The 26,331-nt window shown below is 37.0% G+C and overlaps 1 protein-coding gene across 1 annotated transcript; it reads left to right on the top strand.

The window, feature by feature from the left end:
- Positions 1-1,322: 1,322 nt before the first annotated feature.
- On the top strand, positions 1,323-26,187 carry LOC306884408 (proto-oncogene tyrosine-protein kinase receptor Ret-like). The gene is made up of 20 exons (XM_079440231.1): positions 1,323-1,599; positions 14,064-14,297; positions 14,918-15,211; positions 15,302-15,540; positions 15,655-15,850; positions 16,191-16,390; positions 17,293-17,575; positions 17,671-17,802; positions 17,903-18,013; positions 18,138-18,248; positions 19,780-20,033; positions 20,154-20,301; positions 20,395-20,502; positions 20,592-20,806; positions 20,889-21,011; positions 21,176-21,246; positions 21,452-21,589; positions 22,080-22,179; positions 24,268-24,415; positions 25,389-26,187. The coding sequence occupies exons 1-20, from the start codon at positions 1,536-1,538 to the stop codon at positions 25,544-25,546; spliced, it is 3,327 nt and encodes a 1,108-aa protein (XP_079296357.1). The 5' UTR covers positions 1,323-1,535; the 3' UTR covers positions 25,547-26,187.
- The last annotated feature ends 144 nt before the right edge of the window (positions 26,188-26,331 follow it).

Raw genomic sequence — 26,331 nt, 5'->3', positions numbered from 1 at the left:
ATTTGGCATCCATCAGGGCAGACTTTGATTGGAGTGATTGCCCTGTGATGCACTGGTGGGTCGCCCTAGAGGCAGAGTAATGCATCATGCTTACCCTTCTTCACAGAGAGCTAAGCAGTCATCTGGGCCAAGCGCAGACAGAGACTGGCTCACACACTGCCAAAACGGCCCAACACCACTCACAACAATTCTCTTAAACCTTGGCCTTTACTGACAGTATTGAATTCTCTACATTTCGGATGCTTCGGAGGATGTGAGGAACAATAGACTTGGGTGTGGTTTGTCCTTAAAATGCCATGTGGCTCTGTTTGTTGATCATTGTGCCTGTGCACCTGATTCTTATTCAACTGTTTTGGGGAGCAAATAAAATGTTCCTGCAATAGTTTATTTACTTTCATTTATTTATTTTATTGTGAATTACTTTGACAAATCTTATTTTGTTCATACTTTTGCTCTTCACCTGTGTTTGACGTACAACTGGACCTGTTCATTTCGAAGTGCATGCATGTATTACACAGTTCATGCTTTTATTTTTTAAGCTAATATAAAGAGGAAACTGGGACTAGTTGTCATACGTTTTACTCTTGTGAACATTTTTTCAATATTTAAAGTCAATTAATGTATTGACACCTACCTTAAAGTCTTGGCTACAAAACAGAAGCTACTTTCCACTCTTACTGACAAGGAAAAAAGATAAGAAAAATAAGATTCGATCTACAAAGCAGTTCATTACTCCAAACTAACACTTATGAAATTACAATTGTTTCAAAATCATGTTTTTTGAGGAAGTTATTTACTTTTTGAACTGTTTGAAACCAACACAGATAATTAATACTGTAACAAAAATAATAATAATAATAAAAGCATGTATGTAGCTGGATTTTTTTTTTTTAAATCAGGCATAGTGAGATGATTACCCCCTGCCCTGTGGCAATTTCCCCGTGTGACAACTAGCCCCGGTGTTCTCTACAACGGAGATATCTATAAATGTATCTGTAGTCTTCTCTTTAATTTTATACAGAGTCACTAAACTGTGTGGGCTGTGCCTGCACTGCATATTTAAACGGACAGAGCCTGGAAAATTAGTATAGTAATAATATAGGCTAAAGCATAACATAGTTGAAAACCATAACGTCTTATTGTGCAGTTACCTGTTCCAACTTACGCACATTTTATTTGCATGCCCGCAAAATGTAGATTTATTTCATTAGGAACTCTTTGGCTCATTGGACAGCCGCTGATGTGATTCAGGACGGAAACACACATCTGAGGAAATTGGCTGGATGTGATGTGAACCTCCCCCTGCTGCGCTCTGTGTGTGTGTAGCCTATGTGTGTGTGTGTGTGTGCGAGAGAGAGAGTGCGCGCGCGCTGACGGTCCAGCAGCTCGCGCTGCAGTCACCCGTCAATGGGACACTCACGTTAAAGACTTTTGTGGCTCCTTCGCGCGAATCGTAAACACTGTAAAGTTCTATTTTTTAGGAATCAAATCACTTTTGCCTGTTCACTGTGAAATTACACTTATGATTGACAAGTATGGGAACTACGCGTGGAATCGTTTGGGGAGACATCGCTGTGCTCCTGCTTCTTCTATCTGAAGGTAAGGATTTACTCCATAACAGTCTGATGTCACCTCGCGCTAAGTGTACGCTATTTAGCCCTCTTTGTTTGGGGTAAATAACTGTGTTGAGAGCTAGAATAGGTGAATTACTATTCAGAGGCAGTGCTTGAGCAGTACACTTGTCGTATTTTAACTTAAATAGAATTGTCGCCTCTAGTGTGCATCCTTCAGTGACAACACAGGGGTTGTGTCTCAAAACCTAGATAGAGGTTTTGAGCAAAGTCTTACGTTGCTCAAAGCCATTTTTATTCCCTTGTTCTTTAGAAAGCATCCTACAACCCAGATCGTAAGGACCTGTAATTTGGCATCTTACACTTTTTTAAATAACAAAAGAACCATTTTTAGTTGGGTTAAGAGGGTTATTTGCAGAACCTAAGATCCTGAAAAAAAACCTGTTTTAAGGGTGTAGGTAGTTTGCTCACAAGGTTTTGAAACAAAACCCTGCTCCATGCAACAATGGTATCAAAACATAATGTAACATAACTCTGCTCTTTTTCCATTGGATCATTTTATATATCATTAAATATAAATTATGAGGCCTCTTAATTTATATGAAAAGATCTATACATATTGAAACATAGTAAGCTACGCAGAACCTTTGAAAATTTTCTCAAGGAAGTTTTTGATTCATGGATAACATTTCTTTGGTTTATTTGTTGAAAAATCTATTGTTATGCTGTTTGTTGAAAAGTATATTATATTATTATCATCATTATATGTGTATTATATAAAATCAGCAAAGATATCAGTCAGTTTTGCTTTCTGCAAATTATGAATTTAATTCAAGTAATGAAGAGCAAAGTACTGTATTTCACACTTTTAATAACATTTTATGGCAAATCCTAAATTTTGTGAAATACATTTTATTTGTCATTTTACTTGCATTTATTTTCATTTTGCATCCTCTTTTCTGTGTAACTATATGCTGGCTCCGAACAACAGACAATACATCTGTATATCCAGGGGGTCTGCATCTGCCCCCATTCACAGACCACTGAATGCTACCAGAGAGATTTACCAGGCAGTTTCGTAGAGGCAATCTGGTGCTGAAGCCAAAATATGTACAACTCTAATGTGCCACATGGTTCATGCAAGCAATATGCATGTCTCTATACTTAATTTTTTGTAATCCCATTTAAAACCCCTCTGCCCAACTGTACTAACACACCTCTCTCAAAATAACTGGAGTTAACTTGTTCCTGAATAGATCTTAAATCTCAGTGTGTGGCCAGTTGCATTAAAAAGGAATGGTCACATTGCAACAGCTTGAATACAGACCAAAGTGGAACATAGCAGAGGTTTCACAGCTATTCTGGTCATTCGGAAGACATTTGGCAGTGTGTGAATGCAAAAGTGTTGCATTTGTCTTCGCTCAATAGTGGTTCTTGAATGGTGTTGATGGTGGTGAGGTTATTTAGCGATGACTGAATGAACATTACTTAAAGAGTCAAAAGTGACAAAACAACCATAGATGTATTCTGATGTTAACTGAATCCCTCAGTCTAAATTATGATGGGAAATTGCATTTTAATGGTCTTATTGACTCATGAAGTATTCATCTGTCCAATAAACTACCAGGAATTGTACAATCGAAGCAAACTTTCCTGAAATACAAGTGAAATCAGCAATGATATGGTCTGTTGGAAGCAGTCTATTCTCAACTTTTTCAAATGAAATTGTGTGGCATGATCATATTGATGGGGAATTGTGATGCTTATTAAATAACTTGTAATAAAGCATTTTAGTAAAGTAATAAAGTAAACTAACTATATAAAACTTGTTAATAAACAAAAACAGGCATGCTTTTGTTGTAATATGATAATCTCATGAAACGTTTTATTTATTAATAGCCATTATTTGTCATTTTCAGAAAGGTTTGACTTTATATGCAATGAAGTTTGCATGCACGAGTCTGTTTATTTATTTCAATATATAATTTTTTCTGTCCAATTTTCTCTGGGGGCAGTGATGTTGTGGCTGTCGAGTTTACATTTTAATTGATAATTCTCAACACAACACTTTTTGAATTTACCTTAAATAAACATTTAAGTGAAATTTTGCTTTGCTAATCACCAGGTGGTAAAGAACAATATGATTAGATTTCATCCTACTGAACGGCTCCTGTTTTAACCTTTGTTAGAGATGATGTGGAAGCACCTTGATTCTTTGCCGTGAGGAAAAACAAAAGCCTGGTGCCGAGAGGTGGTCAGAGGGCAGGTGTGCAGCAGGTGTGCTTAGCTCTGGGCAAACACAATGTGTTTGTCTTCCGAAAGGAAAATACTGCCAGTAAAATAATAGAGTACACAGCTCTGATAACAGATGAGGCTTAAAACCCCTCATTAAAGACACAGGATGGTTGGCAGCGCCTCTCGCAAAATGGATCTCATCTATTTTATGACAAGCCATCCCATGAAAATGGATGATGACAAAAGCAATGGGTTTTGTCCATGCTGGGGATACATGTAATCATGTATCTCTGTCTGGTGTCACCACACTTTGATTGTTTGACGTTTAAAAAACGTCTTTTTGGCAGTATTAAATCGTTGTTTGTCCTTGAATATAGTTCTTGTTTGGTTTTGATTAGACCTCAAATTTACTTTCTTGTTTTCACAGTGATGCCATAGAAGCACCATTTTTGTTTAGTTTTTTTTTCTTATTGTGAAGAACATTTAAAAAACATACAGAACTTTTTGCGCAATGGAAAGGTTCCATGGATGCTAAAGGTTCTTAATGGAACTATGCATCTGAATAAAGAACCTTTATTGAAAAACAGGAACTCTGCCAGTCATCGAAAACATGGTAGTAAAAAAAAAAAAACAATGAATAATTTTTTGTCAATATCATCTGTGCATAATGTTTATTTTCTGAATGTTGCATGTGTAAACACAAATTAATGAACGACTAATAAGCTGATGAGCTTCTTTAATGAAGGAGAGTATGTGCGATTGATAATCAAATATATCATTTGACCTCTAAAGTCACACAGCTGTCCGTAGCTTTTCATCACACTAGCTGTTTGCATAAAATAAGTCCAGACCCCATGTCATGTATTGTGTGTGAGGCATTGATTTGTGGATACACAGCTTTGACCCTGTTACTTTATCTGTTGGAGTGCCATGGCTTCTGACCTCTAAAACCCTCAACCAAGAAGGATTTCCTGATGATCAGGCCACAGGAGATTGGCCATCCGATGGGAAGTAACATTAGGGAATCAAGTTCACCTCACAATCATTCCTGCATCAGCACAATCATTTTCATCAACTGCCGTTGCAGACCGATAAATCTCATTTAATACATTACAATGTTTTATTTTGGACTTAATTGTATTCAATGATTTAGTTTAGTTTGTTTCTTGAGCAGTGTATATAAATCTTGCCAATTTCCCCTTCGTCATCTCTACTTTTAGCATGATTGGAAAAATTGATGTCGGTATTTACTTTTCCCATTCTCTATGTAGATTGTTCATACCCTAAACAAAAGGAGAAAATCTAGGCCAAATCTTTCATTTCATTGAAATCTTTAATTGCTCCATGACCAACTATTTTCAAATTTTAGCTAAATTTTAAACTGTATTTTTAAAAGCATATTATTTAAGGTTGTAAAGGTATTCATTAAACAGTTCAATATAAACCATAAGATGTATTGTATTGTACACATTGAATTATACTGATAAATCTAATTTAAATGAAGTCAAAAATATTATTTATTTGAACAATTAACTATGATTTATCACTGAATCATTCTAAATGCACCATCAAAAGTAAACTGCAGGGTTAGATCCGTTAGAAATAGTGCCTTAAGTGTGGTTGCAGTGCAGTGGTGCCATTTCTTGATTCTGTGTCATAATAAAGGCTGTTGTCCTCATGATAATCCATTGTACGTGGACATTAATGAATCTACCAGAAACCACAGTTGGACTAATTGCCCGGCTTTTGTACCTATTGGAGTCATAGCCCAGATCCTTCAGTTAGTTATGGGTCACATTTCCACCCCGTGCATCAGTGGAATCTAATTTGCTTTGGTGGAAGGACAAGAAGACATTGATTGAAATTGTGTCCCAAGGGCGTTTGGGGCTCTTGATTTCTACATGGGTCTTTACGTGTTATTTTCTAGTGGTCATCGATGCATGGTGTGTTTGACTGATCATTTACAACAATGAGCAACCAACACAATGGCTTAGTTAGGACTTAACTGTCCTCATTTGGTCTTTGGTGGGGTGTTTGTAGGGGGAAGGGCGCTGAATTGTGAATGGCTGTCATTTTGAGATTCATTCATTACCTGGAAATGAGTCAGTGGAGTCTCAAATACATTGAGACTTTTAAAAATGCAGATACAACCTTGGCATTAATACTGGAATCCCTTTCACTGAAACATTGGTCATTTGCTTATTTATACCTGATATAATCTTTAAATTCAGTTTGGTTGTTGTAATCAAATATATTTAGCTTGTTTCAGTGATGTTATATAATATTCTGACTTGAATACACTCAATTAATTTACATTTTAGGTTCAATTTTTTCAGTACATGGTTGGATTTACATTGCGCTAAAATTCAAGACTTGGAAATGCCAGCTCTTGATGACCTTACAGCTCAAACTCACTAGTCCATGTAAATTCACCCACTGGCCCATTTCAACCACGCACTGTGAATTTTAAGACTCAGCAGGTAAAAGTCATAATAATTGTGAGTATGTGTTTGAAGCAGTGGAGGGGAACACTGAGAAACATACTGAGTAATGAATCACACTGGAGGTTATTTCAAAATATTGTCCAAACTACGAAAGAGGAATGGAAAAAAAGGCCTCCAGGTTTTGTTTCAGTGTTTAGTCTAATCTTGATTGTTGTATTGTCTCTGTCTCAGGCTTATATTATAACATTAAGTGAATAATGTTGGTAATTGCTTATCGTAATGATACCATCCAAGAGAACATGTTGTTCAAAGGTCCCTCATTTATGAACTCTAATGTCCCATCCAATCCCAAAAGAGATTATAAAGTAAATACAAACGTACTGCCTTTTCCCACAGGAGATATGAAATTAGATTACTTAATGACGAACGTCCATTCCGTGCTTACGTTGATGGGATGCTGAATTACATTTCTGACATTGCATTTCTGATGATGATTGATAATATTGTAGTTGTTTGATAACAGCTTTAGATATACACTTTAGATATGTTTAAGTGTACTCTCTTCTGATTCTATTATAGAAAACTACCATGTTGCATTTGGCTAATACAATAATTGTACGATTCTTGTCTTTTAAAACACTCTTCTATTTTAAACCTTCTCAATGTCGCATACTGAAGAAAAGGGACGCGTGCATATTAGAATGAGGGGAATTTAGCCATAATAATCAATAATAATAGTCCCGTATTGAATTATAGCGTAATTGACAGCCTTTTAGTTAATTAAATCGTTGTGGTCACAGAGTAATGATTCTCATTACTATATTATAGAGATGGAGTCTTAATCATTTTGCTTAGTAATTAAGTATGTTTACTTTGATTAGTCCTCTTACATCCATAGTGTCTTGTATGGATCTGAATTTAGGGAAAAAAATGTTACATTCTGCTTGGAATAATTGGCATTTATACATGATTTTATTTTTTTTTAATAAGATTTATTAGACACACATTTAGATTAATTTTAATATGAAAAAGTTTTATTGTTGTTATTATAAATAATATAATTATTTTTATTATTATTAATATAGCTTATGTCCATAAATTAAGGATGATGCTACTAAAGTACTATATTCAAGCTGGACTTTTATTTAACATGTATGCAACATGAGAGCATGTGGCATCCTTTACATACGCATCCTTACATGTGCTTAATGCAGGACGGTTATCGGCTGAATGTGCTCGGCTGTTGATTAATATTGCTATTGGCCTGCTACTTCTCAGTTTGGCCATCGCTGGGGACAGATGCTCTGCACATTGACCTTGGCCGAAAGGGCAGGGGCCAAGAGGCAGACATCAGCATGCTTTATGATGATCTCAAAAAAAATTGTCAGACTGAATCATTGAATTGTCAGACTGTCAATTGTCATTGATTGTCAGACTGAATCATTATCAAGATTTCACTACAGTGATATTTACAGCCGTTGTAGCTGCAGACATGAAGCTAGATGAGAATGCTAGTGATTGCAACAAACACATCCCTGTGTTTACATACAGCATGTCATGAATGGAGCCCTTTGAGGAGTAAGTGGATTATGGAAAGTGGATTGCTCTGACTGCTAGCTTGTTTCCTCCTTTTGACGAGTTCAAGGAAATGGCAAGAAAGACCCATGCACTCTTCCAGCTCCCATGATCTCATAGATGGTACATTTCTGCGGCGGTGTGCATGTTGAGCTAATTGAGTTCCTGTCTTTGAGCAACTCGGTCCAGAGGTCGTCTATCCATTAACCTGTTCTCTCGCTGAGAGATCTTGCTTGAAAACATGCAGGCCACACCATCGTAGAGATTGACGCTAATTCAGGTCATCGTATATGTCTGTTTGATTTCAAATGAATGCTCTGCAATGACAGTGGATTTATTTATATTCAGAACTGATTGGTCTCTTCTTGTCATTTGATTAGATTGTTGCATCATCAGAAATGTTTCAAGTAGCAGACTCAAGAGTCACTCTAGGTTAAGATGAAAAGAGCTGGCACACCTTCTTTTGACCCATAACAACACTGAATGAATCGCTGATGGAAATTTTGTGCAGATGTTTTAATTAATGTCTAATTCAAAATTAATATGACACGTGATTTTGGTTGTTAAGCTTTTCCTGTCTTGTTTGTGCGTATGTGCACGTTAGGTTCAAAGTCAATTTGCCTGTGAGCTGAAATCAATATGTCAGATTGCATCATAGTGTTTACAACCATGATCCATGATGTGGCTGTGAGAGGTCAGAGCAGTGAGCCCAATCTGATCAAGTGATCAGTCATAGCTCCAAACATCCACCCTTCTGCCGTCACCTTAATATTCGCAGAATGCTCATCCACGTGTCACCTCCCGTTATACTTGACTCACTGAATACCTCATGTCAATCTTGTGATGTCACAGCATCATTCCTGCTGTGTACTGCTTTTGATTCTGTGAGTTAATTAGCTTGATATAAACTGCTTTCTGTTGGCTTACGGCCTGGAAATAAATTGAATTTGGAATGATTCAAATCAGTTGGATAGTAGTTTGCAGCTGCCACACCACAAAAGTTTAGAATGACTTGAAGTTTGCTTAAGATTATTTCTTACCTTGGCTAGGACCACCAAAACACTGATTATTGAGCTTAAAAGCTTTTTGGAAAGTGTAACAACTTGAAAGTTAATGGCTTTCTTTAAATGCTAAATGTGAAATGAATGTACATACTGCACACACACTGACAGAGATCAACGTAGTTAAACTTGTATTTACTTTGTTGTTCATTACATTTAATCACACAACATTTACGTGAATAATTAAGGAGAGACACTGATCAATACATTGAAATTGCAGTTGTTACAGTGTTGTTAGAGCAATTCATGCTTGTTGAATCCTTGTCTACGTTTGATCATTAATCACTGCAAACATTTGGTTTTGGCCAACACTTCTTTACTTCTCTCTCTTCAGATTGGAGCAGTAGCTTGCTACTTACTTAATACTCTGTTTACACTTGGCATGATCTTGCGTTTACATTTGTCCCCATCAAGTAGCTTCTGTATCCAGATAACAGGCCAGATCTCCTTTCTCTGCATAATTAGTGCTGCAAAATAATTGAAAAGAAAAAAAAACTAATGCAATTTTGATTTTGGCTGCTGTTATTAACAGTATTTACATGTACTCACACTGTGTTAAAAAAATTCATTTACCAAATTTTTTTTTTCAGCACTGAAATTTGTAGCCAATCACATCTGTTTGTATAGTCATAACGGAATGGCCAATCAGAGCAGATCTCGCTCATAACTAGTTTTGTTCAGCGCATGCTTTACTCTCGCAAATGCTCTCATTATAACCAATATATTGTATACACAACATAAACAAGACAACTTAGACATTTTTAACTGCAATTTTCGGGAAAGGGCTCTCACTGAACTGAAGTGCACGACAGCTTCAGTGATTATAAAGAAAGTACTCTTTCTCTTCATGTGAAATGTTAACGTTTCTTTCAATAACCCAAATATCAGAAATATCCAGTTGTTAAGTCTGATGTCATCGTTTCTGGGTCCAAATGGCAAATATCAAAAGTAAATAACAAGATGTGCTAATAGCCCTACCCCTTACTGTTGTTACATGTCTGCTATGTTTCATTGGGTTTTGACTTTTGTCTTCCTTGCTTTGTGACCTAGTTTTCCTGAGTTTTCTGATTAGTTATCCTGTCCACTTGGTGTCTATTTATTAAGTCATTAGTACCCTTTATTTGTCCTGTGTATAAAAACCTTGAGTCCTCCCTCTTCCTCTGTTCATCCTCACTTGAAATAGTGTGTGGTAATGTTTCCTAGAGTGTATATTATTTAATAAAAAGTCTCTTGTATGTTCTCCTTTGTTCTCTTTTCACATTCTGTGACAATTGTATCTCCATAGTGAAAGCTCAGTTGCCCATAGAGCTATTCATCTTTTCTGAATCGTGAAAATATTGTTGTCTGGGATGGTGTGAGGCTGGAGAACATTTTTAAGAGTTTTTAAGCTTAAAGGTGTGCCATGAATGAATCCTGACAAACAGCTGTAGAAATCACATTCTCACTTGAAACACATTGAAGGTTTGGACCCAGAAACAATATTTATGGCATGAATTAACACATGGATGATGAATAGATTACACTGATGTTTTAGATAATACTGATATCCAATCACAATGTGTCCTCAACTACCTAAGGGCCAGAACAAGCAGATATCAAAACATTCCATTTGCAATTGCATTTACGCTTGCATTTTCAATTCATATCTGGATGACATCCAGATGAAAGTATAGTTAATTCCAAATGCAAACTGACCACTGTATACTTACTCTTCTTGAAAAGTAGTAATCTATTTTTCTCATTATAAAAGTGGTTGGCTACATTGTTGCCACATGCCTTTATCACATTGCATATTTAATTCATCAAGTTATCTAGTTGGAAATAAAATAATTTCATTTAGGATTCACTGTCATTGACATTTTGGCCGATATACTGATAATCCATACTAATACTAATTTGTTTAAAAAAAATGGTATCACAACATTATAATGTACAGTACAGTATTAAAAATGGATATTTATTTAGAGATCTGCTAAAGATGACAGTGTCTTTAAATTATTAGTGTTTTGAAAATGAACTTTGAGTGTTAGATAACAGCAAAGGTAATCTAAATGTAAAAATCGAGGAAATTACTGTAGCGTGCACAATTAAATAGCTATCCAGTATGAGCCAGTATGTACTTTTATAGCAACCAATAATAATAAATTAAATCTTTAATGCTGACTGATAATTTATATGTCCCTGAGTTTTATTGCATTTTTAATCCACTTCATTGGAAAATGTATAACAATGTCAACTCTTGGCTGCCTGATTAAATAATTAAAAAAATCATGCCTGTAATTACTTATGGTTTATTCATCACACAGAAAATGCTGGGTCAAGTTAAAAGCATTGCATTGTGGGATGCGGTGTTCAAGTGTGCTTTTTGCATATAGCACGTTTAAAAGATATTCCACACATCCAGGAAATATACTGTGCATAGTACACTGTGGTATATGGAAATATTTGGATATGTGATCGCCCTTGCCTATATGCTTCTACAATTTGTGCAGTTTCCAGATGTAAAAAGCCGTCAGTCAAAATCCCTGAATTCTACAGTTGAACAACAAGGCAAAGGGTTTTGCTTGCATTACAGTGTTCTTAGTCTGGGAATACTTATCCCAGGAGGACCACACAGCTACTCCAATTTCATGTGTTTATTTAAGTACAAATGAAAGTAAATGCTATCAGTGCTGCTCTGAATCTTAGAGTGGCATAGCGCTGCTAAGCACTCCACCTGATACACTGACACAGGATGATGAATGAGTGTCACAGCAAATCCAGTGGCTTGTTCAACACAATATCTGCATCAGCTAAGATTAATGCTGCCATCCCTCAGCTCTCCTGCGGCTATGGTTTATGAACCAAGCACACAAGCCTTACTTGGTACTATCGACTTTCACTGAAAGACGCACCTGAAATACAACATGAATTTCACCTTACACGGCTCAGACAGCTTCTTTTAAGGCAATGATTTTCAAGTATTTTTTGGTTCAGGGCCTAGTCATGTCACACCTGTTATGGTTTTTATCACATTGTAGTCACTTTTTAAATGAAGTTTTTTTTTGATGCATCATATTCAATTTTTTTTAAATGGCCTGTTGACTTCTTTCCTAGATATAAATATTTTGTACTCAAACAGGAAAATAAGTGACATATCAAAGAGCGTGTCCTTTTTTTAGGCTATATCCTTTAACCGGAAGATAGCATCCCTTGACAAAACAGGATCCCCAATTGGATTTTTTTCATTGTTTTTGGATTGCCATTGCTTTTTGCTTCTTTTGGAGAAAATAAGCTCTGTGACCAACAAATGATTCCAAGTGAGTCCCATTTAGCTACTAAAGACATGTTGAAGCTTCAAAATATCACAAGGGTGTATTAGTAATGTATTGTATGTAATGGAATAAAACATGAATATATGAGTTTGTTGTAACCACACACTATTTCAGACATTTAACCAAAAAAAAAAAAAATACAAAATTGACAGAACGCTAGAACCGGAGGTGCTAATATGGCTATAGGTTTTGGACTACAAAACTACTTCATCCATCAGCACTGTATTCCTTTGGCTGTTCAGGTGATATTAGGGGGCGGGGCATTTCCGTTCTACAAAGCGTTTGATTGGATAAAAATTTGAGCGTGTGAGATGAGTCATCAACATTTATTGTTCCATTTCCCTGCATGATAAATGTAAATGTAGAAGTGTGTATCTGTATCTGTATCTGTTAAGCTTTTTATTGGCTTCAAAGCTAGAAATCCACTACAAACCGCAAAAGTTTAATTTTGAACACGAGGTCTTCAAAGAATGTTTTATGTCTGCAAATGTGACTGGCGACCCCATAAATAGAGGAACACAAACCAGTTCTGTGTTGTCTTTGTGTCTTGACAAGGCATTTAATAAAAAGGGTTGTAGTGTTCCTGACTGCGTCTCCATCCTTCAGGAAGGTTGGCCACATTGTATCCATCAATTCGGCCTCCTGTCATCCCAGCACAGCTAAATTAAATCAATGTCTGAAACCAGAGACAAGGCTTCAACTGCAGCAACAGAAATAGAAAATCTAGTTTCGCTGTCTGCTAATGATATTAGTACGTTCCTAAGTGGCCGCCCACCGTCGTCGGACAGGAACACAGGAGAGATATAATTACAGCCTGAACACTTGCATCTCCATTTACTGGTAAAACACATGGGGATCTTACAGTGTTTTATAGATTACCCTCCCCCCCACCTCCATCCACACTCGTCCTGCATGTAATGATTCATTTCTAGGCAGTATTATGTTATCCACTGTAATTAAACTTCCCAAGGTGAAACCAAGGAGAATCGGAGACCACATCATATTGACCATGTGAGAAATTCATTAAAAGACCAGTGTCAATGTCATATGAGACGCTGTTTCATTTTTCGATGACAGAGGAGCGAGGGCTATTTCAACAGAAAAGCGGATGTGTTTAATGAGTTCATTGTGTAACCTGTCTACTTGCGTGGATGTTTCTGTTGTACAACAGACTGAGATAAGAAGCAGATCAATAAAGGAAGATTTGATATAGTTAATTGCAAACTATTGAGTGCATCATGAGCGCCAGGGGTTAAATTAGTTTTTTTTAAATTGAATGTTTTTTCATTTAGAGACAATCAACAATCCAATGTTGCTTTACCAAATGCACTTGCATAAAATGCCTGTAAACGTTTTTCCTTTTTGAAGAAGTAGAAGAAGAGGAAATATGCAGTGATATAAAGTTAAGCTCTTGTCAACAAACGTTTAGGCATATGGTTGATTACCACAAAAGCAATAATTTGGACCTGTCTGTTGTGTTCTTTAAAACAAAAACTTTTTTTTTGAAATTTGAAGATTATACTTTTATAATTATTTTGTTAAACTTATGTATTATTTAAGTTATTTAAAGTTAGTTATTAAGAGTTATTTATTATTAAAGTTGTAATTTTTATGTTGATTTTAGGTGTAAAATTTTAATGGCAAAGTTGTAAAACTGGATTTTAAAACCTTTACACTGAAAAGATTTGTAAGCAATTGAGTATATTATTATTTATTCTTTTTTTTAGATGGAGGAACATGTCAAAATGAATTTATTTGCCACAAATGCTGCTGATTAACCTCAGATAAATCATTTATCATTGAGGATAATGAATGAACGTCCACGATGCACGCAGTGTGACATTTCATGTGTGTTTTGGACAGGTTCACTTGGACTGTATTTTCCTCAAAGGCTGTACACAGAAAGCATCTACGTGGGCCAGCCACAGGGATCACCGGTCCTTCAGGTCCATTCATTGCGGGAAAGCACTACAGAGAGACCCTATTTCACCCTGTGCTCCCATAGAGACGCTTACGCATCATGGTTTCACATGGATGAGGCAACTGGGGTCCTTTCAATGAACAAAACCCTGGAGTGGAGCGACTTCAGTAGTATACGTGAGTTTAACACAGCTTTATTTTTTTGTATGCTTGCCTATATGCCAGTTTCATCTGTTTACATTTATATTCTCAAGTTTTAGCTCTTGTAATGTTACTCAATATTTTGCAGATATATCACATAATCTAGTATAGACCATTATTTTAATGTAAGTGATACTGTATAAAGTTTTGTGCTTATATATTAAAGTAAGTATTTAATATATTAAACATATTAAGGTTGTCTTTTATCCTGTAAAAATATCTAAACATGCTTAAAACATACTTAATTTGATATATTTTAACTCAAATTTAACCTGAGAACCAAAAAAAAAAAATAGATAAATCTCTTTATTTCCAAGAATGTCTTTATTTATTAAGTTTGCAAATAGTTTTTTGTTTCTCATCTTTGTGTGTATTCACTAAATTTAGTTTACGCTTAAAACAATATAAACAATTTGCCAATATGGTGACAAATATACGGTAAGTCTTAATTTTATTTTTCAATGCAATGTAATGCAATTCTGTATATTTACAGACCATATTTCATAATAGTGTCTCTAGAGAACTTTGACAGTTGAACATTGGTATAAATGGCACTCATGTTAAAGGACACATGTCTCCTGATGTCTGTCCTCCAGGCAGCAGCTCGGTCAGGTCTGTGAAAGATCTCAACCTGAAGGTCAGAGTCTCTTCAGAGCCTGTGAAGAAACGGTTGTGCCCGGTCCTTCCCACAGTGGAGGTCAAACTGATGTTCATTAATGACACAGCGCCCTCCTGTGGTCAGGTCGAGCTGAAAACATTGTGTTTCCCTGACAAAGTTTCAAAACCCCACATCATAGAGAACCGTATGCCTGGGGCCCTGCGGCAGCTCCGGCGCTTTACACGCATGAACATTTGCCCCAACTACACCATCAGTTATGGAGTGGAAGCAGGTACGACCCAGACCCAGTGTAAATGGCAAGGCTTCTGCATATTGCAGTATGGTGAGATTAATTTTCTCTTATCACTTGTATTGAATTCAGTCTCCCCAGCTCCTTTTGCTGTCGACGGCTCCACTTCAGAACTGGTGGTCACAGCACCCGTGGACCGTGAGGAGATGGAATCGTACCATCTGGATTTAGTGTGTATAATACGGACAGAAGAAAAGCTGGAGAAGTTCTTCAGTTCTCTGCATGTGGACATCTATGATGAGGACGATAATCCTCCTTACGTGAATGGGACTGACACTAAGGACATCAAAATAGAGTTTAACCGCAGTGAGGTTGGTATCAGGCAATGTAAACAACTGTCTCACATCTTAATAGCCTTCTTAGGATCATATACTTTAAACGAAATATGAAAGTATTGAATAATGGTAGTCTGTTTTCTTTTGTAGGGTACTGTCTTTGGAACTCTGTTTGTATACGACAGGGACACAACTCCTGTTTATCCCACAAACCAAATTGAAAATAAATTAGAGGGCACCTTAATGACAAATGACTCCTGGATCAAGAACACTTTTACTATTGAACACAAATTTAGGGAAGAAAGAGCCATCTTTGGAAATGTCCGCGGGACAGTTCATGAATACAGTGAGTAACTGAATCTGTTGATTCACCAAATATTAATAAACTGACAGTATATCAAACATGTTTGATATTTTGAGCCAACTGTAGAAGATTTTTAGTTTTAATCTGTCATGCGTCAACAAGGCACATATGTGTGGAACAAACTGAAAGTCTAGAAAGTCATTTAGTTTTTCTCTACATATAAAGCATATGATGCCTATTGTTTTAAAATGTGTTCAAATATCAAACGTTCCAAAAGCTTTGAACTGCTGCTGCTGAATAAATGTGACCTGTTAGTCCAAGATGACTGTCATATCGAGTGCACCGTAAGTGAATTGTCCTTTATTCTGTTTTCTGCCCTCAGAGTTGAAACTCAGTCAGAATCTGTCTGTGACAGAGCAGCGCTCATTTCAGTTGGACTACCTGCTCAATGACACCACTTTCCCTGGCCCAGAGGGAACAGTGCTATTACATTTCAATGTGACTATCCTGCCGGTTTCTATTCACTTCTCCAATGCCACCTACTTCTTCACTGTGTCACTGAAAGCAACAACATACTCTCAGGTGCATTAATGATGTTTTTTAATCAGTCTGAATCTATGCAAGAAGGATTAGTGAAGTGCTATTGTAAATATAAAGAAATAGTTTATCTAAAAATGGAAATTTGCTGAAAATGTGCTCACCATTTGGCCATCCAAGATGTAGATGAGTTTGTGTCTTCATCAGATTTGGAGAAATTTAGCATTGCATCACTTGCTTACCAGTGGATCCTCTGTAGTGAATGGGTGCCATCAGAATGAGAGATAAAGCAGCTGACAAAAACATCATAATCCACAAGTACTCCACATGACTCCAGTCGATCAATTAACGTCTGTGTTTATAAGAAATAAAGCCATCAAGACATTTTAACTTTAAACTGGAGTCATGTGCATTACTTTTGGATTATTGTGGTGGTTTTATCAGTTATATAAACTCTCATTCCGACGGCACCCATTCATTGCAGAGGACCCATTGGCCAGCAAGTGATGCAATGCCAGATTTCTCCAAAACTGTTCTGATGAATAAATAAACTTATCTACAACTTGGATGGCCTGAGGATGAGCGATTCCTGAAGAAATGACCAGTCTTTTCACTTTTTTCTGTAATGAAAAGAAACATTTTAGGCCTCAAAGCTGTCGTTACGACACTGAACACACAGTGCCTTGCTTGCTGATTAGATTTTTTGACCCTATTGCTGTGTGAAATGGCTATAGGTGGTTAAATACCACTAAGAGAAACTAAAACCATCACAATTCACAAATATCAATACATTTTGTTTGCAAGTGCGTAATGTGGAATTACAGTATTTTATTGTTTCTGTTGCTGTATTTTATTTGAAATTTCTCATATGATAAAAGAAATTGCAATTTCCATGACAGATTACTCCAGAGGATTGACACTAATGTGTTTTTTTAATGTTTTTTTAGATTGGAAGTGTCTGTGTGGACAACTGTCTGAAGTTTAAGGGCATTGATGTCACGTATCAGTTAGAGATCGCAGACAGAAACATATCTGCTGATGCACAGTCATGTTATAGGGCAGTTGGCCTTGCCCAGAACCCGAATGAGAAGACCGGTGTGCTCTATGTGAACGACACTGAGGTGTTACACAGACCGCAGTGCCAAGAGCTGCAATATGCAGTTATTGCAGAGGAGCAGCAGATGAAGTTTCAGGCCAAGACGCAGCTTGTCGTTATTTTTGAGGGTGAAGGTAAGGTCATTAGCTCACAAGACTTTATCCAGAATGACAGTGGTGAATGCAACAGGTCTTGATCCAGGTTTTTCCTAACTGATTGTGCTACATAGCAAATCTCATGAGACTGGATGAGCAGCGGGTTTTGGCTTGTGCAGAAAAGAGACAGCGAGGGGAGTGTGAGGCATCTCGAGGCCTGGCAGCCCCAACAGGCAGATGCCAGTGGAGACAAAGCAGAGATACAGGTTACCCACAATGCCCTTGAATCCAATACACTGCACTTACCATATTACTGTGCTTCTATCATTCGAAAGGACAAATTGTGTCATTGTATTACATTTGCAGGAATATCTCCAAATTACTCCACCTGTTCCCCTGACCTCCGCACGTGTCCAGATGGTTACTGTGATGCCATTGAGAGCAAAAACATATCCATATGTCCTCAGGATTGCTCCAGTGAGAGAAATTTGAGTTTTTATTGTGTTTTTTGTGGTTTGTGGCTTTTAATATTATTTAGGTAGACCAGCATGATTCTGCTTTTAGAAAGAGAAACAACTATAACAGTGTGTCTTTTTGTCAGGTCAGCCTGTAATCGGGGGTTACGAGAGGGAACTCTATGGAATCAGAGCTGGACATGGGACCTGCTACTGTTTTCCAGAAAGGTGCTTCTGTGAAAAGGATGAATTAGAAGGTGAGCTGATTGATTTTTTTTTGCCCTTCAGAAGCTACAGAAGATATTTACAAGGTTCCCAGAAGAGAAAATAAGTACAGTTTACCTCAACCATCCAATTCAAAAACTTTACACCCCACAGCTCTTAATGGATTGTGTTTCCTTCTTGAGCAGTGAATATTTTCACCTATTGTAATAGTTGTGTTGAGTCCCTCAGTTGCCCTCATTTTGAAAAGATGTACCTCAAAATCATAGTCACTGTTGGAAAGGGCTGGGAAAGTCACATTTATAGAATATGCTAAAAAAAACAAAGAATGTGGAGGATTTTTCTGAAGAACAGCAGGCAGTTTAACTGCGCAAGACAAACAAGGGACACATGAACAACTATCACAAAACATAAAAACAGTCATTTATCATCCAGGTAACAACACAGAGTATTAAAGGTGGCATATCATGAAAATCTGACTTTTTCTGTGTTAAATGCTATAATGCATCTACCAACCCAGAAAATGTGAAAAAGAACAACCCAGTAATTTTTTTTGGTAAGCCTTTCTCTGCAAGCTTGTGAAAAAAACAAGCTGCTCAGATTTTGCTCCCCTTGTGAAGTAGAAAGGGGATCTTATTATAATATTACCGGCCCTTAATCTGTAGGTTTCCACCCACGGCGCCACCAATCTGTTTTCGCAAGCAACAGCGGTGTATTAATGCGATGGCAAATGTTCAAGCAAAGCATGCTAACTGTTCTGTTTTTGGCTGCACTGTTGAGCACAGAACACTATTTAGAGTCCCAGCCTCAGAGGAGACAAGAGAGCAGTGGATTTATTCATTTATTTAGCCTACTGTATATTACGCTTCTGCCACACAGATCTAATATAAAAATGTGATTTCTTTCCCAGCTGTTTACCTTCACAGACATTACCGACTGTTTTTGTAATGTGTGTTTTTAATATAAACTTGTGTGTATTTGGCAGTTTAAGCACAATAAGACATGAAAGAACTTAGTTTAGTACTCACTGCTTTCTCCACGCGTGCTTCGGATGTGTGCGCTCAGAAAACCATATATCAGAAGTTTAAACTAATATAGTTTAAAATGCATGATAGACATAGTGGGATAGACATGATAATCAAACGATGTTTTTTTAGCAGTGTATCTGAGGCACGAGCTGTAAAGGCACAGCCTTTTTCTCATTGCAGCACATTGGCACATAAGAGACGTGCACGAAAACAGCGTGTTTCTTCCTCCACTCAAAATAGGCATTTTCAAAATGATGTAATAAATGATCTGTGGGGTATTTTAAGCTGAAACTTACAGACACATTCTGGGGACACCTGAGCCTTATATTACATATTGTGAAAATGGGCATAATAGGTTTCCTTTAAGAATTAAGGGTATGTACATTTTTGAACTGGTTCATTTATATAAATTTGGTTATTTTTTTCTTGAGGACAATATGTAAACATCTGTAGAATATAGTTGTTAACATGCAAACAAAATTAAATTGCCAAAGAAAATGCTATAAATCCATTGCTTTGTTTGTAATTGTTTTTTCAGAGGCCATGTGTGATGACATGTGTAAGACCATCATTGCAACTGGTGTCCTCCTCTCCATTGTCTCCATTATTCTGTCCTTATACTTTATCCACTGTTATCACAAGAGCACACCTAAGCCTCCCATCGCCTCAGCTGAAATGACTTTCCGCCGACCAGCCCAATCCTACCCAATCAGTTACTCAGCAAATAATGTTCGTAGAGCTTCTCTAGACTCCATGGAGAATCAGGTGGCCATTGAAACCTTTAAAATACCCGTAAGTCTTACTCAACTTACTTAGTTAATTCATGCATGTTGGTGTTTTGGTATAAATTGGAGCTGATTAATGAAATTATTATTAATGAGATGTAATGATTTTTAACATTACTGTTAACAGGAAGATCCAAAGTGGGAGTTCCCACGAAAGAACCTAGTGCTGGGTAAGACTCTTGGAGAGGGAGAGTTTGGCAAGGTTGTGAAGGCCACGGCTTTCCGCCTCAAAGGAAAAGCTGGATACACTACAGTTGCTGTAAAGATGTTGAAAGGTATGCAACTCAGATTTGGAGGCAGATTTGAGCAATGACTGAAAACTGGATTAGTTTTAAAAAACGTTTAATGCATCCATTTTTTTACCACAGAAAATGCATCTCACAGTGAGCTTCGAGACCTCCTGTCAGAGTTCACATTGCTCAAGCAGGTTAATCACCCTCATGTAATAAAAATGTATGGAGCTTGTAGCCAGGATGGTAAGACATTTTTTAAAAACTATGTTTAATGTGGCATGCATTTGTGTTTGCTGTTTACCCTGTGTACTTATACAAGCTCATCTGTTCAGGTCCATTATACTTAATTGTTGAATACGCCAAGTACGGCTCACTGCGGAACTTCTTGAGGGAGAGCCGGAAAGTTGGACCCAGCTGCATGGGCAATGATGCCAACCGCAACTCCAGCTACTTAGAAAACCCAGATGAGAGAGCTCTAACCATGGGCGACCTCATCTCCTTTGCATGGCAGATCTCCAGAGGAATGCAATACCTGGCTGAAATGAAGGTGTCAGCAGTTTAGGGAAAATCCATTACAGAATATATAATGTTTTAAAGAAAGATGTTATAATGAGAGAAAATATGTTTAGCTTGTTCACAGAGACCTGGCTGCCAGGAATGTGCTGGTGGCAGAGGGAAGGAAGATGAAAATATCCGACTTTGGTTTATCTCGAGATGTTTATGAGGAAGATTCATATGTGAAAAGGAGCAAGGTGATATATTTTGTCTAATTTGTTTCGTTTTAACTAGTTACATCTTATGTTTAAAAAATGTTTGAGGATTTGTACTCAAGAAAACTTTGGATGTCACACATGTAATGTAATTTTACATTTGTTAGACTTTATACTATATATCATAATGTGCTCTCAATTTCTAGGGCCGTATTCCTGTTAAATGGATGGCTATAGAATCTTTGTTCGATCACATCTACACCACACAAAGTGATGTGTAAGTTATGCAACACATGCTTCTATACAGACAATCACCAGTTTATGTTTAGCATGTCTGAATACACTGAAATTGGGTTTGTGATTTACTCAGAAATTGCTAGTAAATTTCACAAATAATTACAAAGAAATGTAAAGTATTAATTGAATTATACAATGTGTATTAATTGAATTATACAATCTCTCTCTCTGTTTTATTGCATTAGCTGGTCTTTTGGTGTCCTCTTATGGGAGATTGTGACTCTGGGTGGAAACCCCTACCCAGGCATTGCTCCAGAACGGCTTTTCAACCTTCTGAAGACGGGCTACAGGATGGAGAAACCAGAGAACTGCACGGATGAAATGTGTGTTTAACAGTTGACATCAGTTGAATGTATTGTAGATTTAAAGGGATAGTTCACCCAAAAATGAAAATTCTGTCATCATTTACTCACCCTCAAGTAGTTCCAAACCTGTATGAATGTCTTTGTTCTGCTGAACATACTTTTTTTTTTCCCTACTATGAAAGTCAATGGTGCACCAAAACTTTCTTCAAAATATCTTCCTTTGTGTTCAGCAGAACAAAGAAATTCATACAGGTTTGGAATTACTTGAGGGTGAGTAAATGATGACAGATTTTTCATTTTTGGGTGAACTGTCCCTTTAAGAGCTGAATGAACAAATCATTTTCTAAAACTACCATGTCATCCTGTCATATATATAATTTTAACATTTAAATTAGCATATTTTGCATTATATGACTTTAGCATGTCTCATATAATATTGACACAGCATTAGGTATAACAATCAGAGATGTTCTGTATCAGGTGATGAATGCTCTGTTATGTAATGTAGGTACAATCTGATGCTTCGTTGTTGGAAACAAGAGTCAGATAAGCGTCCCACTTTCTCAGACATCAGCAAAGAACTTGAGAAGATGATGGTGAAAAGTCGAGTAAGAACACAACAAATCATTTCTCTCACATACAATCACACAGACACAAATCCACACAAATCAAAACACTTCTGATCAACTTCATGAAATGACAACTTGAGCTGAAGCTGACTGAAGTCTAAATAGTATTTACAAACTATTTACCTGAAACGGACATTACGATTCAAAAGTTTGTGGTCAGCTTTTTTTAAGAAACTAGTACTTCTAGTACTTGTACTTAGTAATTCCACAAGGACACATTAAATTTATCTAAAGTGATGGTAAAACTATTTCAAGTAAATGCGGTTCTTTTGCTGTTCTTTCTATTCATCATAGAATTTAAAAAAAAAATGTATCACAATTTCCACAAAAATATTAAGCAGCACAGCTGTTTTCAACATTGATAACAATTGTAAGTGTTTCTTGAGCACCAAATCAGCATATTAAAACAATTTCTGAAGGTTCATGTGACAATGAAAACTAAAGTAATGCCTGCTGAAATTCAGCTTTTCCATCACAGGAATAAATCATCTTTTAATATATATTAAAATAAATTAAAAAAAAGAGTTATTTTAAGATGTGATATTATTTCAGGATGTGATATTATTTTACTGTATTTTCACTCAAATAAATGCAGCCTGCCTGATCATAAGAGACTTTTTTCAAAATTATTTAAAAAAATTTACCAGCCCCAAAGTTTTGAATGACAGCCTATTTTTAAACATTTACAGTGAGGGAAAAAATATTTGATCCTCTGCTGATTTTGTACGTTTGCCCACTGACAAAGAAATTAAATAAGTATTTGATCCGCTATCAATCAGCAAGATTTCTAGCTCCCAGGTGTCTTTTATACAGGTAAGGAGCTGAGATTAGGAGCACTCTCTTCATGGAGTTTCAGTGATCATGAGAACGGTAAGGAATCAGCCCAGAACTAGACGGGAAAATCTTGTCAATGAACTCAAGGCAGCTGGGACCTTAGTCACCAAGAAAACCATTGGTAACACACTACGCCGTGAAGGACTGAAATCCTGCAGCGCCCGCAAGGTCCCCCTGCTCAAGAAAGCACATGTACAGGCCAGAGGAGGAGAAATGGGTGAAAGTGTTGTGGTCAGATGAGACCAAAATCGAGCTCTTTGGCATCAACTCAACTCGCCGTGTTTGGAGGAGGAGGAATGCTGCCCATGACCCCAAGAACACCATACCCACTGTCAAACATGAAGGTGGAAACATTATGCTTTGGGGGTCTTTTTCTGCTAAGGGGAAAGGAAAACTGCACCGCATTAAAGAGACGATGGACGGGCCATGTGCCATCAGGGCCAGGGCATTGAAAATGGGTCGTGGATGGATATTCCAGCATGACAATGACCCAAAACTCACGGCCAAGGCAACAAAGGAGTGGCTCAAGAAGAAGCACATTAAGGTCCTGGAGTGGCCAGTCTCCAGACCTTAATCCCATAGAAAATCTGTGGAGGGAGCTGAAGGTTCAAATTGCCAAATGTCAGCCTCAAAACCTTGATGACTTGGAGAAGATCTGCAAAGAGGAGTGGGACAAAATCCCTCCTGAGATGTGTGCAAACCTGGTGGCCAACTACAAGAAACGCCTGACCTCTGGGATTGCCAACAAGGGTTTTGCCATCAAGTACTAAGTCATGCTTTGCAAAGGGGTCAAATACTTATTTCACTCATTAAAATGCAAATCAATCAATAACTTTTTTGAAATGCGTTTTTCGGGATTTTTTTGTTTTTATTCTGTCTCTCACTGTTCAAATAAACATTAAATTATAGACTGATCATTTCTTTGTCAGTGGGCAAACGTATAAAATCAGCAGGGGATCAAATTATTTTTTCCCTCACTGGAGGTATTCTCCAAAATAAGTGACAATGTGAAATTAAAACTATGGATGAACATAGATGAACTGTCAGCAACTTGACTCCAAAAAAAAGAGTGGCCATATTTATACTTAAATGTACTGTCATTCATTTTGTAATAGTGAATGAAGAAAAATCTAATTTTCAAGAAACATTTTTTCACATGAAATATGAGATGTTACACTGAAGAGTTATGGTATAGTAGTCTCATTTTCATAACAGTGTGTTTCCTCTTATCAGGACTACCTGGATCTCGCAGCCTCCACGCCGGCAGACGCCCTGCTATATGACGACTCTCTCTCTGAAGAGGACACACCCTTAGTGGACTGTAGTAACGCCCCTCTCCCTCGAACCCTCCCCTCCACTTGGATTGAAAACAAGCTCTATGGTAGAATTTCCCATGCATTTACTCGATTCTAATACAGGGAACAAAATCAGTTTTTGCCTTCCATAGGAAGTGCTGTGATTGTGCTAACAGCATGGTTGCCACTGACTTATGAATACTGCTCATGTTTTATAGAATCAGTTTGTGCTGTAGTGTCTGGATCTAGGGATCAGATGTTTCATTTGGACCTGCTTCCGATGTACTCTACTATTTGAAATATTCATTTTAAAAAGCTTTATTGTACAAGCATTATTACTACTGATAAAAAATGAATCATTTTCATATATATACACACACAACTTAACATGTATTATGTTCAGTTAGGGAAATATATTAAGATGTGTTTCATGATTTACATCATATGTGAATTTTCTATTGGTTTGCAACACTTCAGGTTAAGTTTTACATTTGAAACAGGTCCCGTGTGCTCTGGATGTGCTCTCTCTGTAATATTCTGAGCATATTACAGAAAATGAGTGTTTACAATAGATGGAGTCAGTTCTGAAAGCAGTAAGGCTTTTGAATTAAACTCTTTTTGTAGATCATATATCAAGATATGCAAGACTCTGTTAGCTCTCCCCAAACTGATGGCATTAATAGTAAGCAATAAAACGGCCAGCAGCAAGGCAGTTGCTATGCATAGACTCCTTGATGTCAGTTATTTCTGGGAGTACACAAAAACCCTTTTAGTAGAGCACTGTTTATCTATTTCATTTAAAAGTTTGTACATAAAATGGCAAAGACAACAGCAGACACAATACTGATGTCATAGAATAGACGATGTTGCCACATTGACATGAAAGACCAAAAAAAACATCAAAGGACCAAAGAATGATTTCATGCTTCTACCACGAGTCATTCATGCTGTTTTATGCTGTTAAATATTCAAAAGCCGAGCTGAGTTTTGTTTGAGAGCCTTACTGTCTGGACTTAATGCTTCCTCAGTGCAGAAAAAATGATATGTTCTCATTTTTAGGCATGTCATACCCGAACTGGCCAGAGAAGAGCCCGGTACCACTCAACAGACTCGATGCCACTAACCCTGTCTTTACAAGATATGCCAATGATAGTGTTTATGCAAACTGGATGGCTTTGCATTCTCACGCAAAAATTGTGGACACGCTCGATAGCTAAAAACACAAACCAAAATCAGTGGTAAAGATGTGGGGGGTGGGGAGATGTGTATATTTATATGATACTGTATATATGTTGTTTGATGATAAAGTCGGTTCCCTTTTATTTCTGCTGTTGTGTAGAAGATGGGAGGATGGTAATAGATTTCAAATTGGCTGGAATTGCATAAAACATGCTTCAAGCAGCTCATAGGTGATTGTTGCCACAAGGCCCTGTTGGCCGTGCATGACTGTACAGTTTAATGTCCATGTTTAAGTGCCTGTGCCGCTTCTGTTAGAAAACACCAGTTATAAATGCATGACCGAGGCAATCTTGGTCCCACTCCAGGAATTAAAGGGAGCTTCTTTACATCACCTACTGTAGATGTGCGCCGCAAATATTGGACATGTTTATTTCTTCTTGATCATTACTTTTTGGTTTTTTAAATATTGATATTTTGCTCTGTGGTAACTAGGAGTAATAAATATTGCCATAACAGAGTACTGATATGTTTAATTTAATGTCATATGGTGATTTAAGTTTCATTCCTTGTAAAGATATTATTTGTGCAACAATAACTACAATACATAAAGCTGAGTGTGATTCCTCATTATGTTGTCAAAACATTACGTTTCAATCAATAAAACTTTTAGAAGATCTCAAGTTAATTTCATGATGTTCATTTCTGTGTTTTCATTCTCAGACTTCATGAAAAACATAGCTTTAATTATATACACAAACAGATTAAAATGCGGTAACATTTGTTCATCCTGACATCCTAAGGTTTGAGACATGGAAATCATGAC

This window comes from Barbus barbus (genome assembly GCF_936440315.1).
Source record: "Barbus barbus genome assembly, chromosome: 18".
Taxonomy (NCBI): Eukaryota; Metazoa; Chordata; class Actinopteri; order Cypriniformes; family Cyprinidae; genus Barbus; species Barbus barbus.
This window is presented reverse-complemented; position numbering and strand designations above follow the sequence as displayed.

What these genes read in the sequence shown, in the direction of transcription:
- LOC306884408 (XM_079440231.1), top strand. Translation starts at nt 1,536, where the DNA reads ATGGGAACTACGCGTGGAATCGTTTGGGGAGACATCGCTGTGCTCCTG. An exon ending in TAGAGTTTAACCGCAGTGAG is followed by an intron (nt 15,541 to 15,654) that starts GTTGGTATCAGG and finishes TTTCTTTTGTAG; the next exon opens with GGTACTGTCTTTGGAACTCT. An exon ending in CATATGTGAAAAGGAGCAAG is followed by an intron (nt 21,012 to 21,175) that starts GTGATATATTTT and finishes CTCAATTTCTAG; the next exon opens with GGCCGTATTCCTGTTAAATG.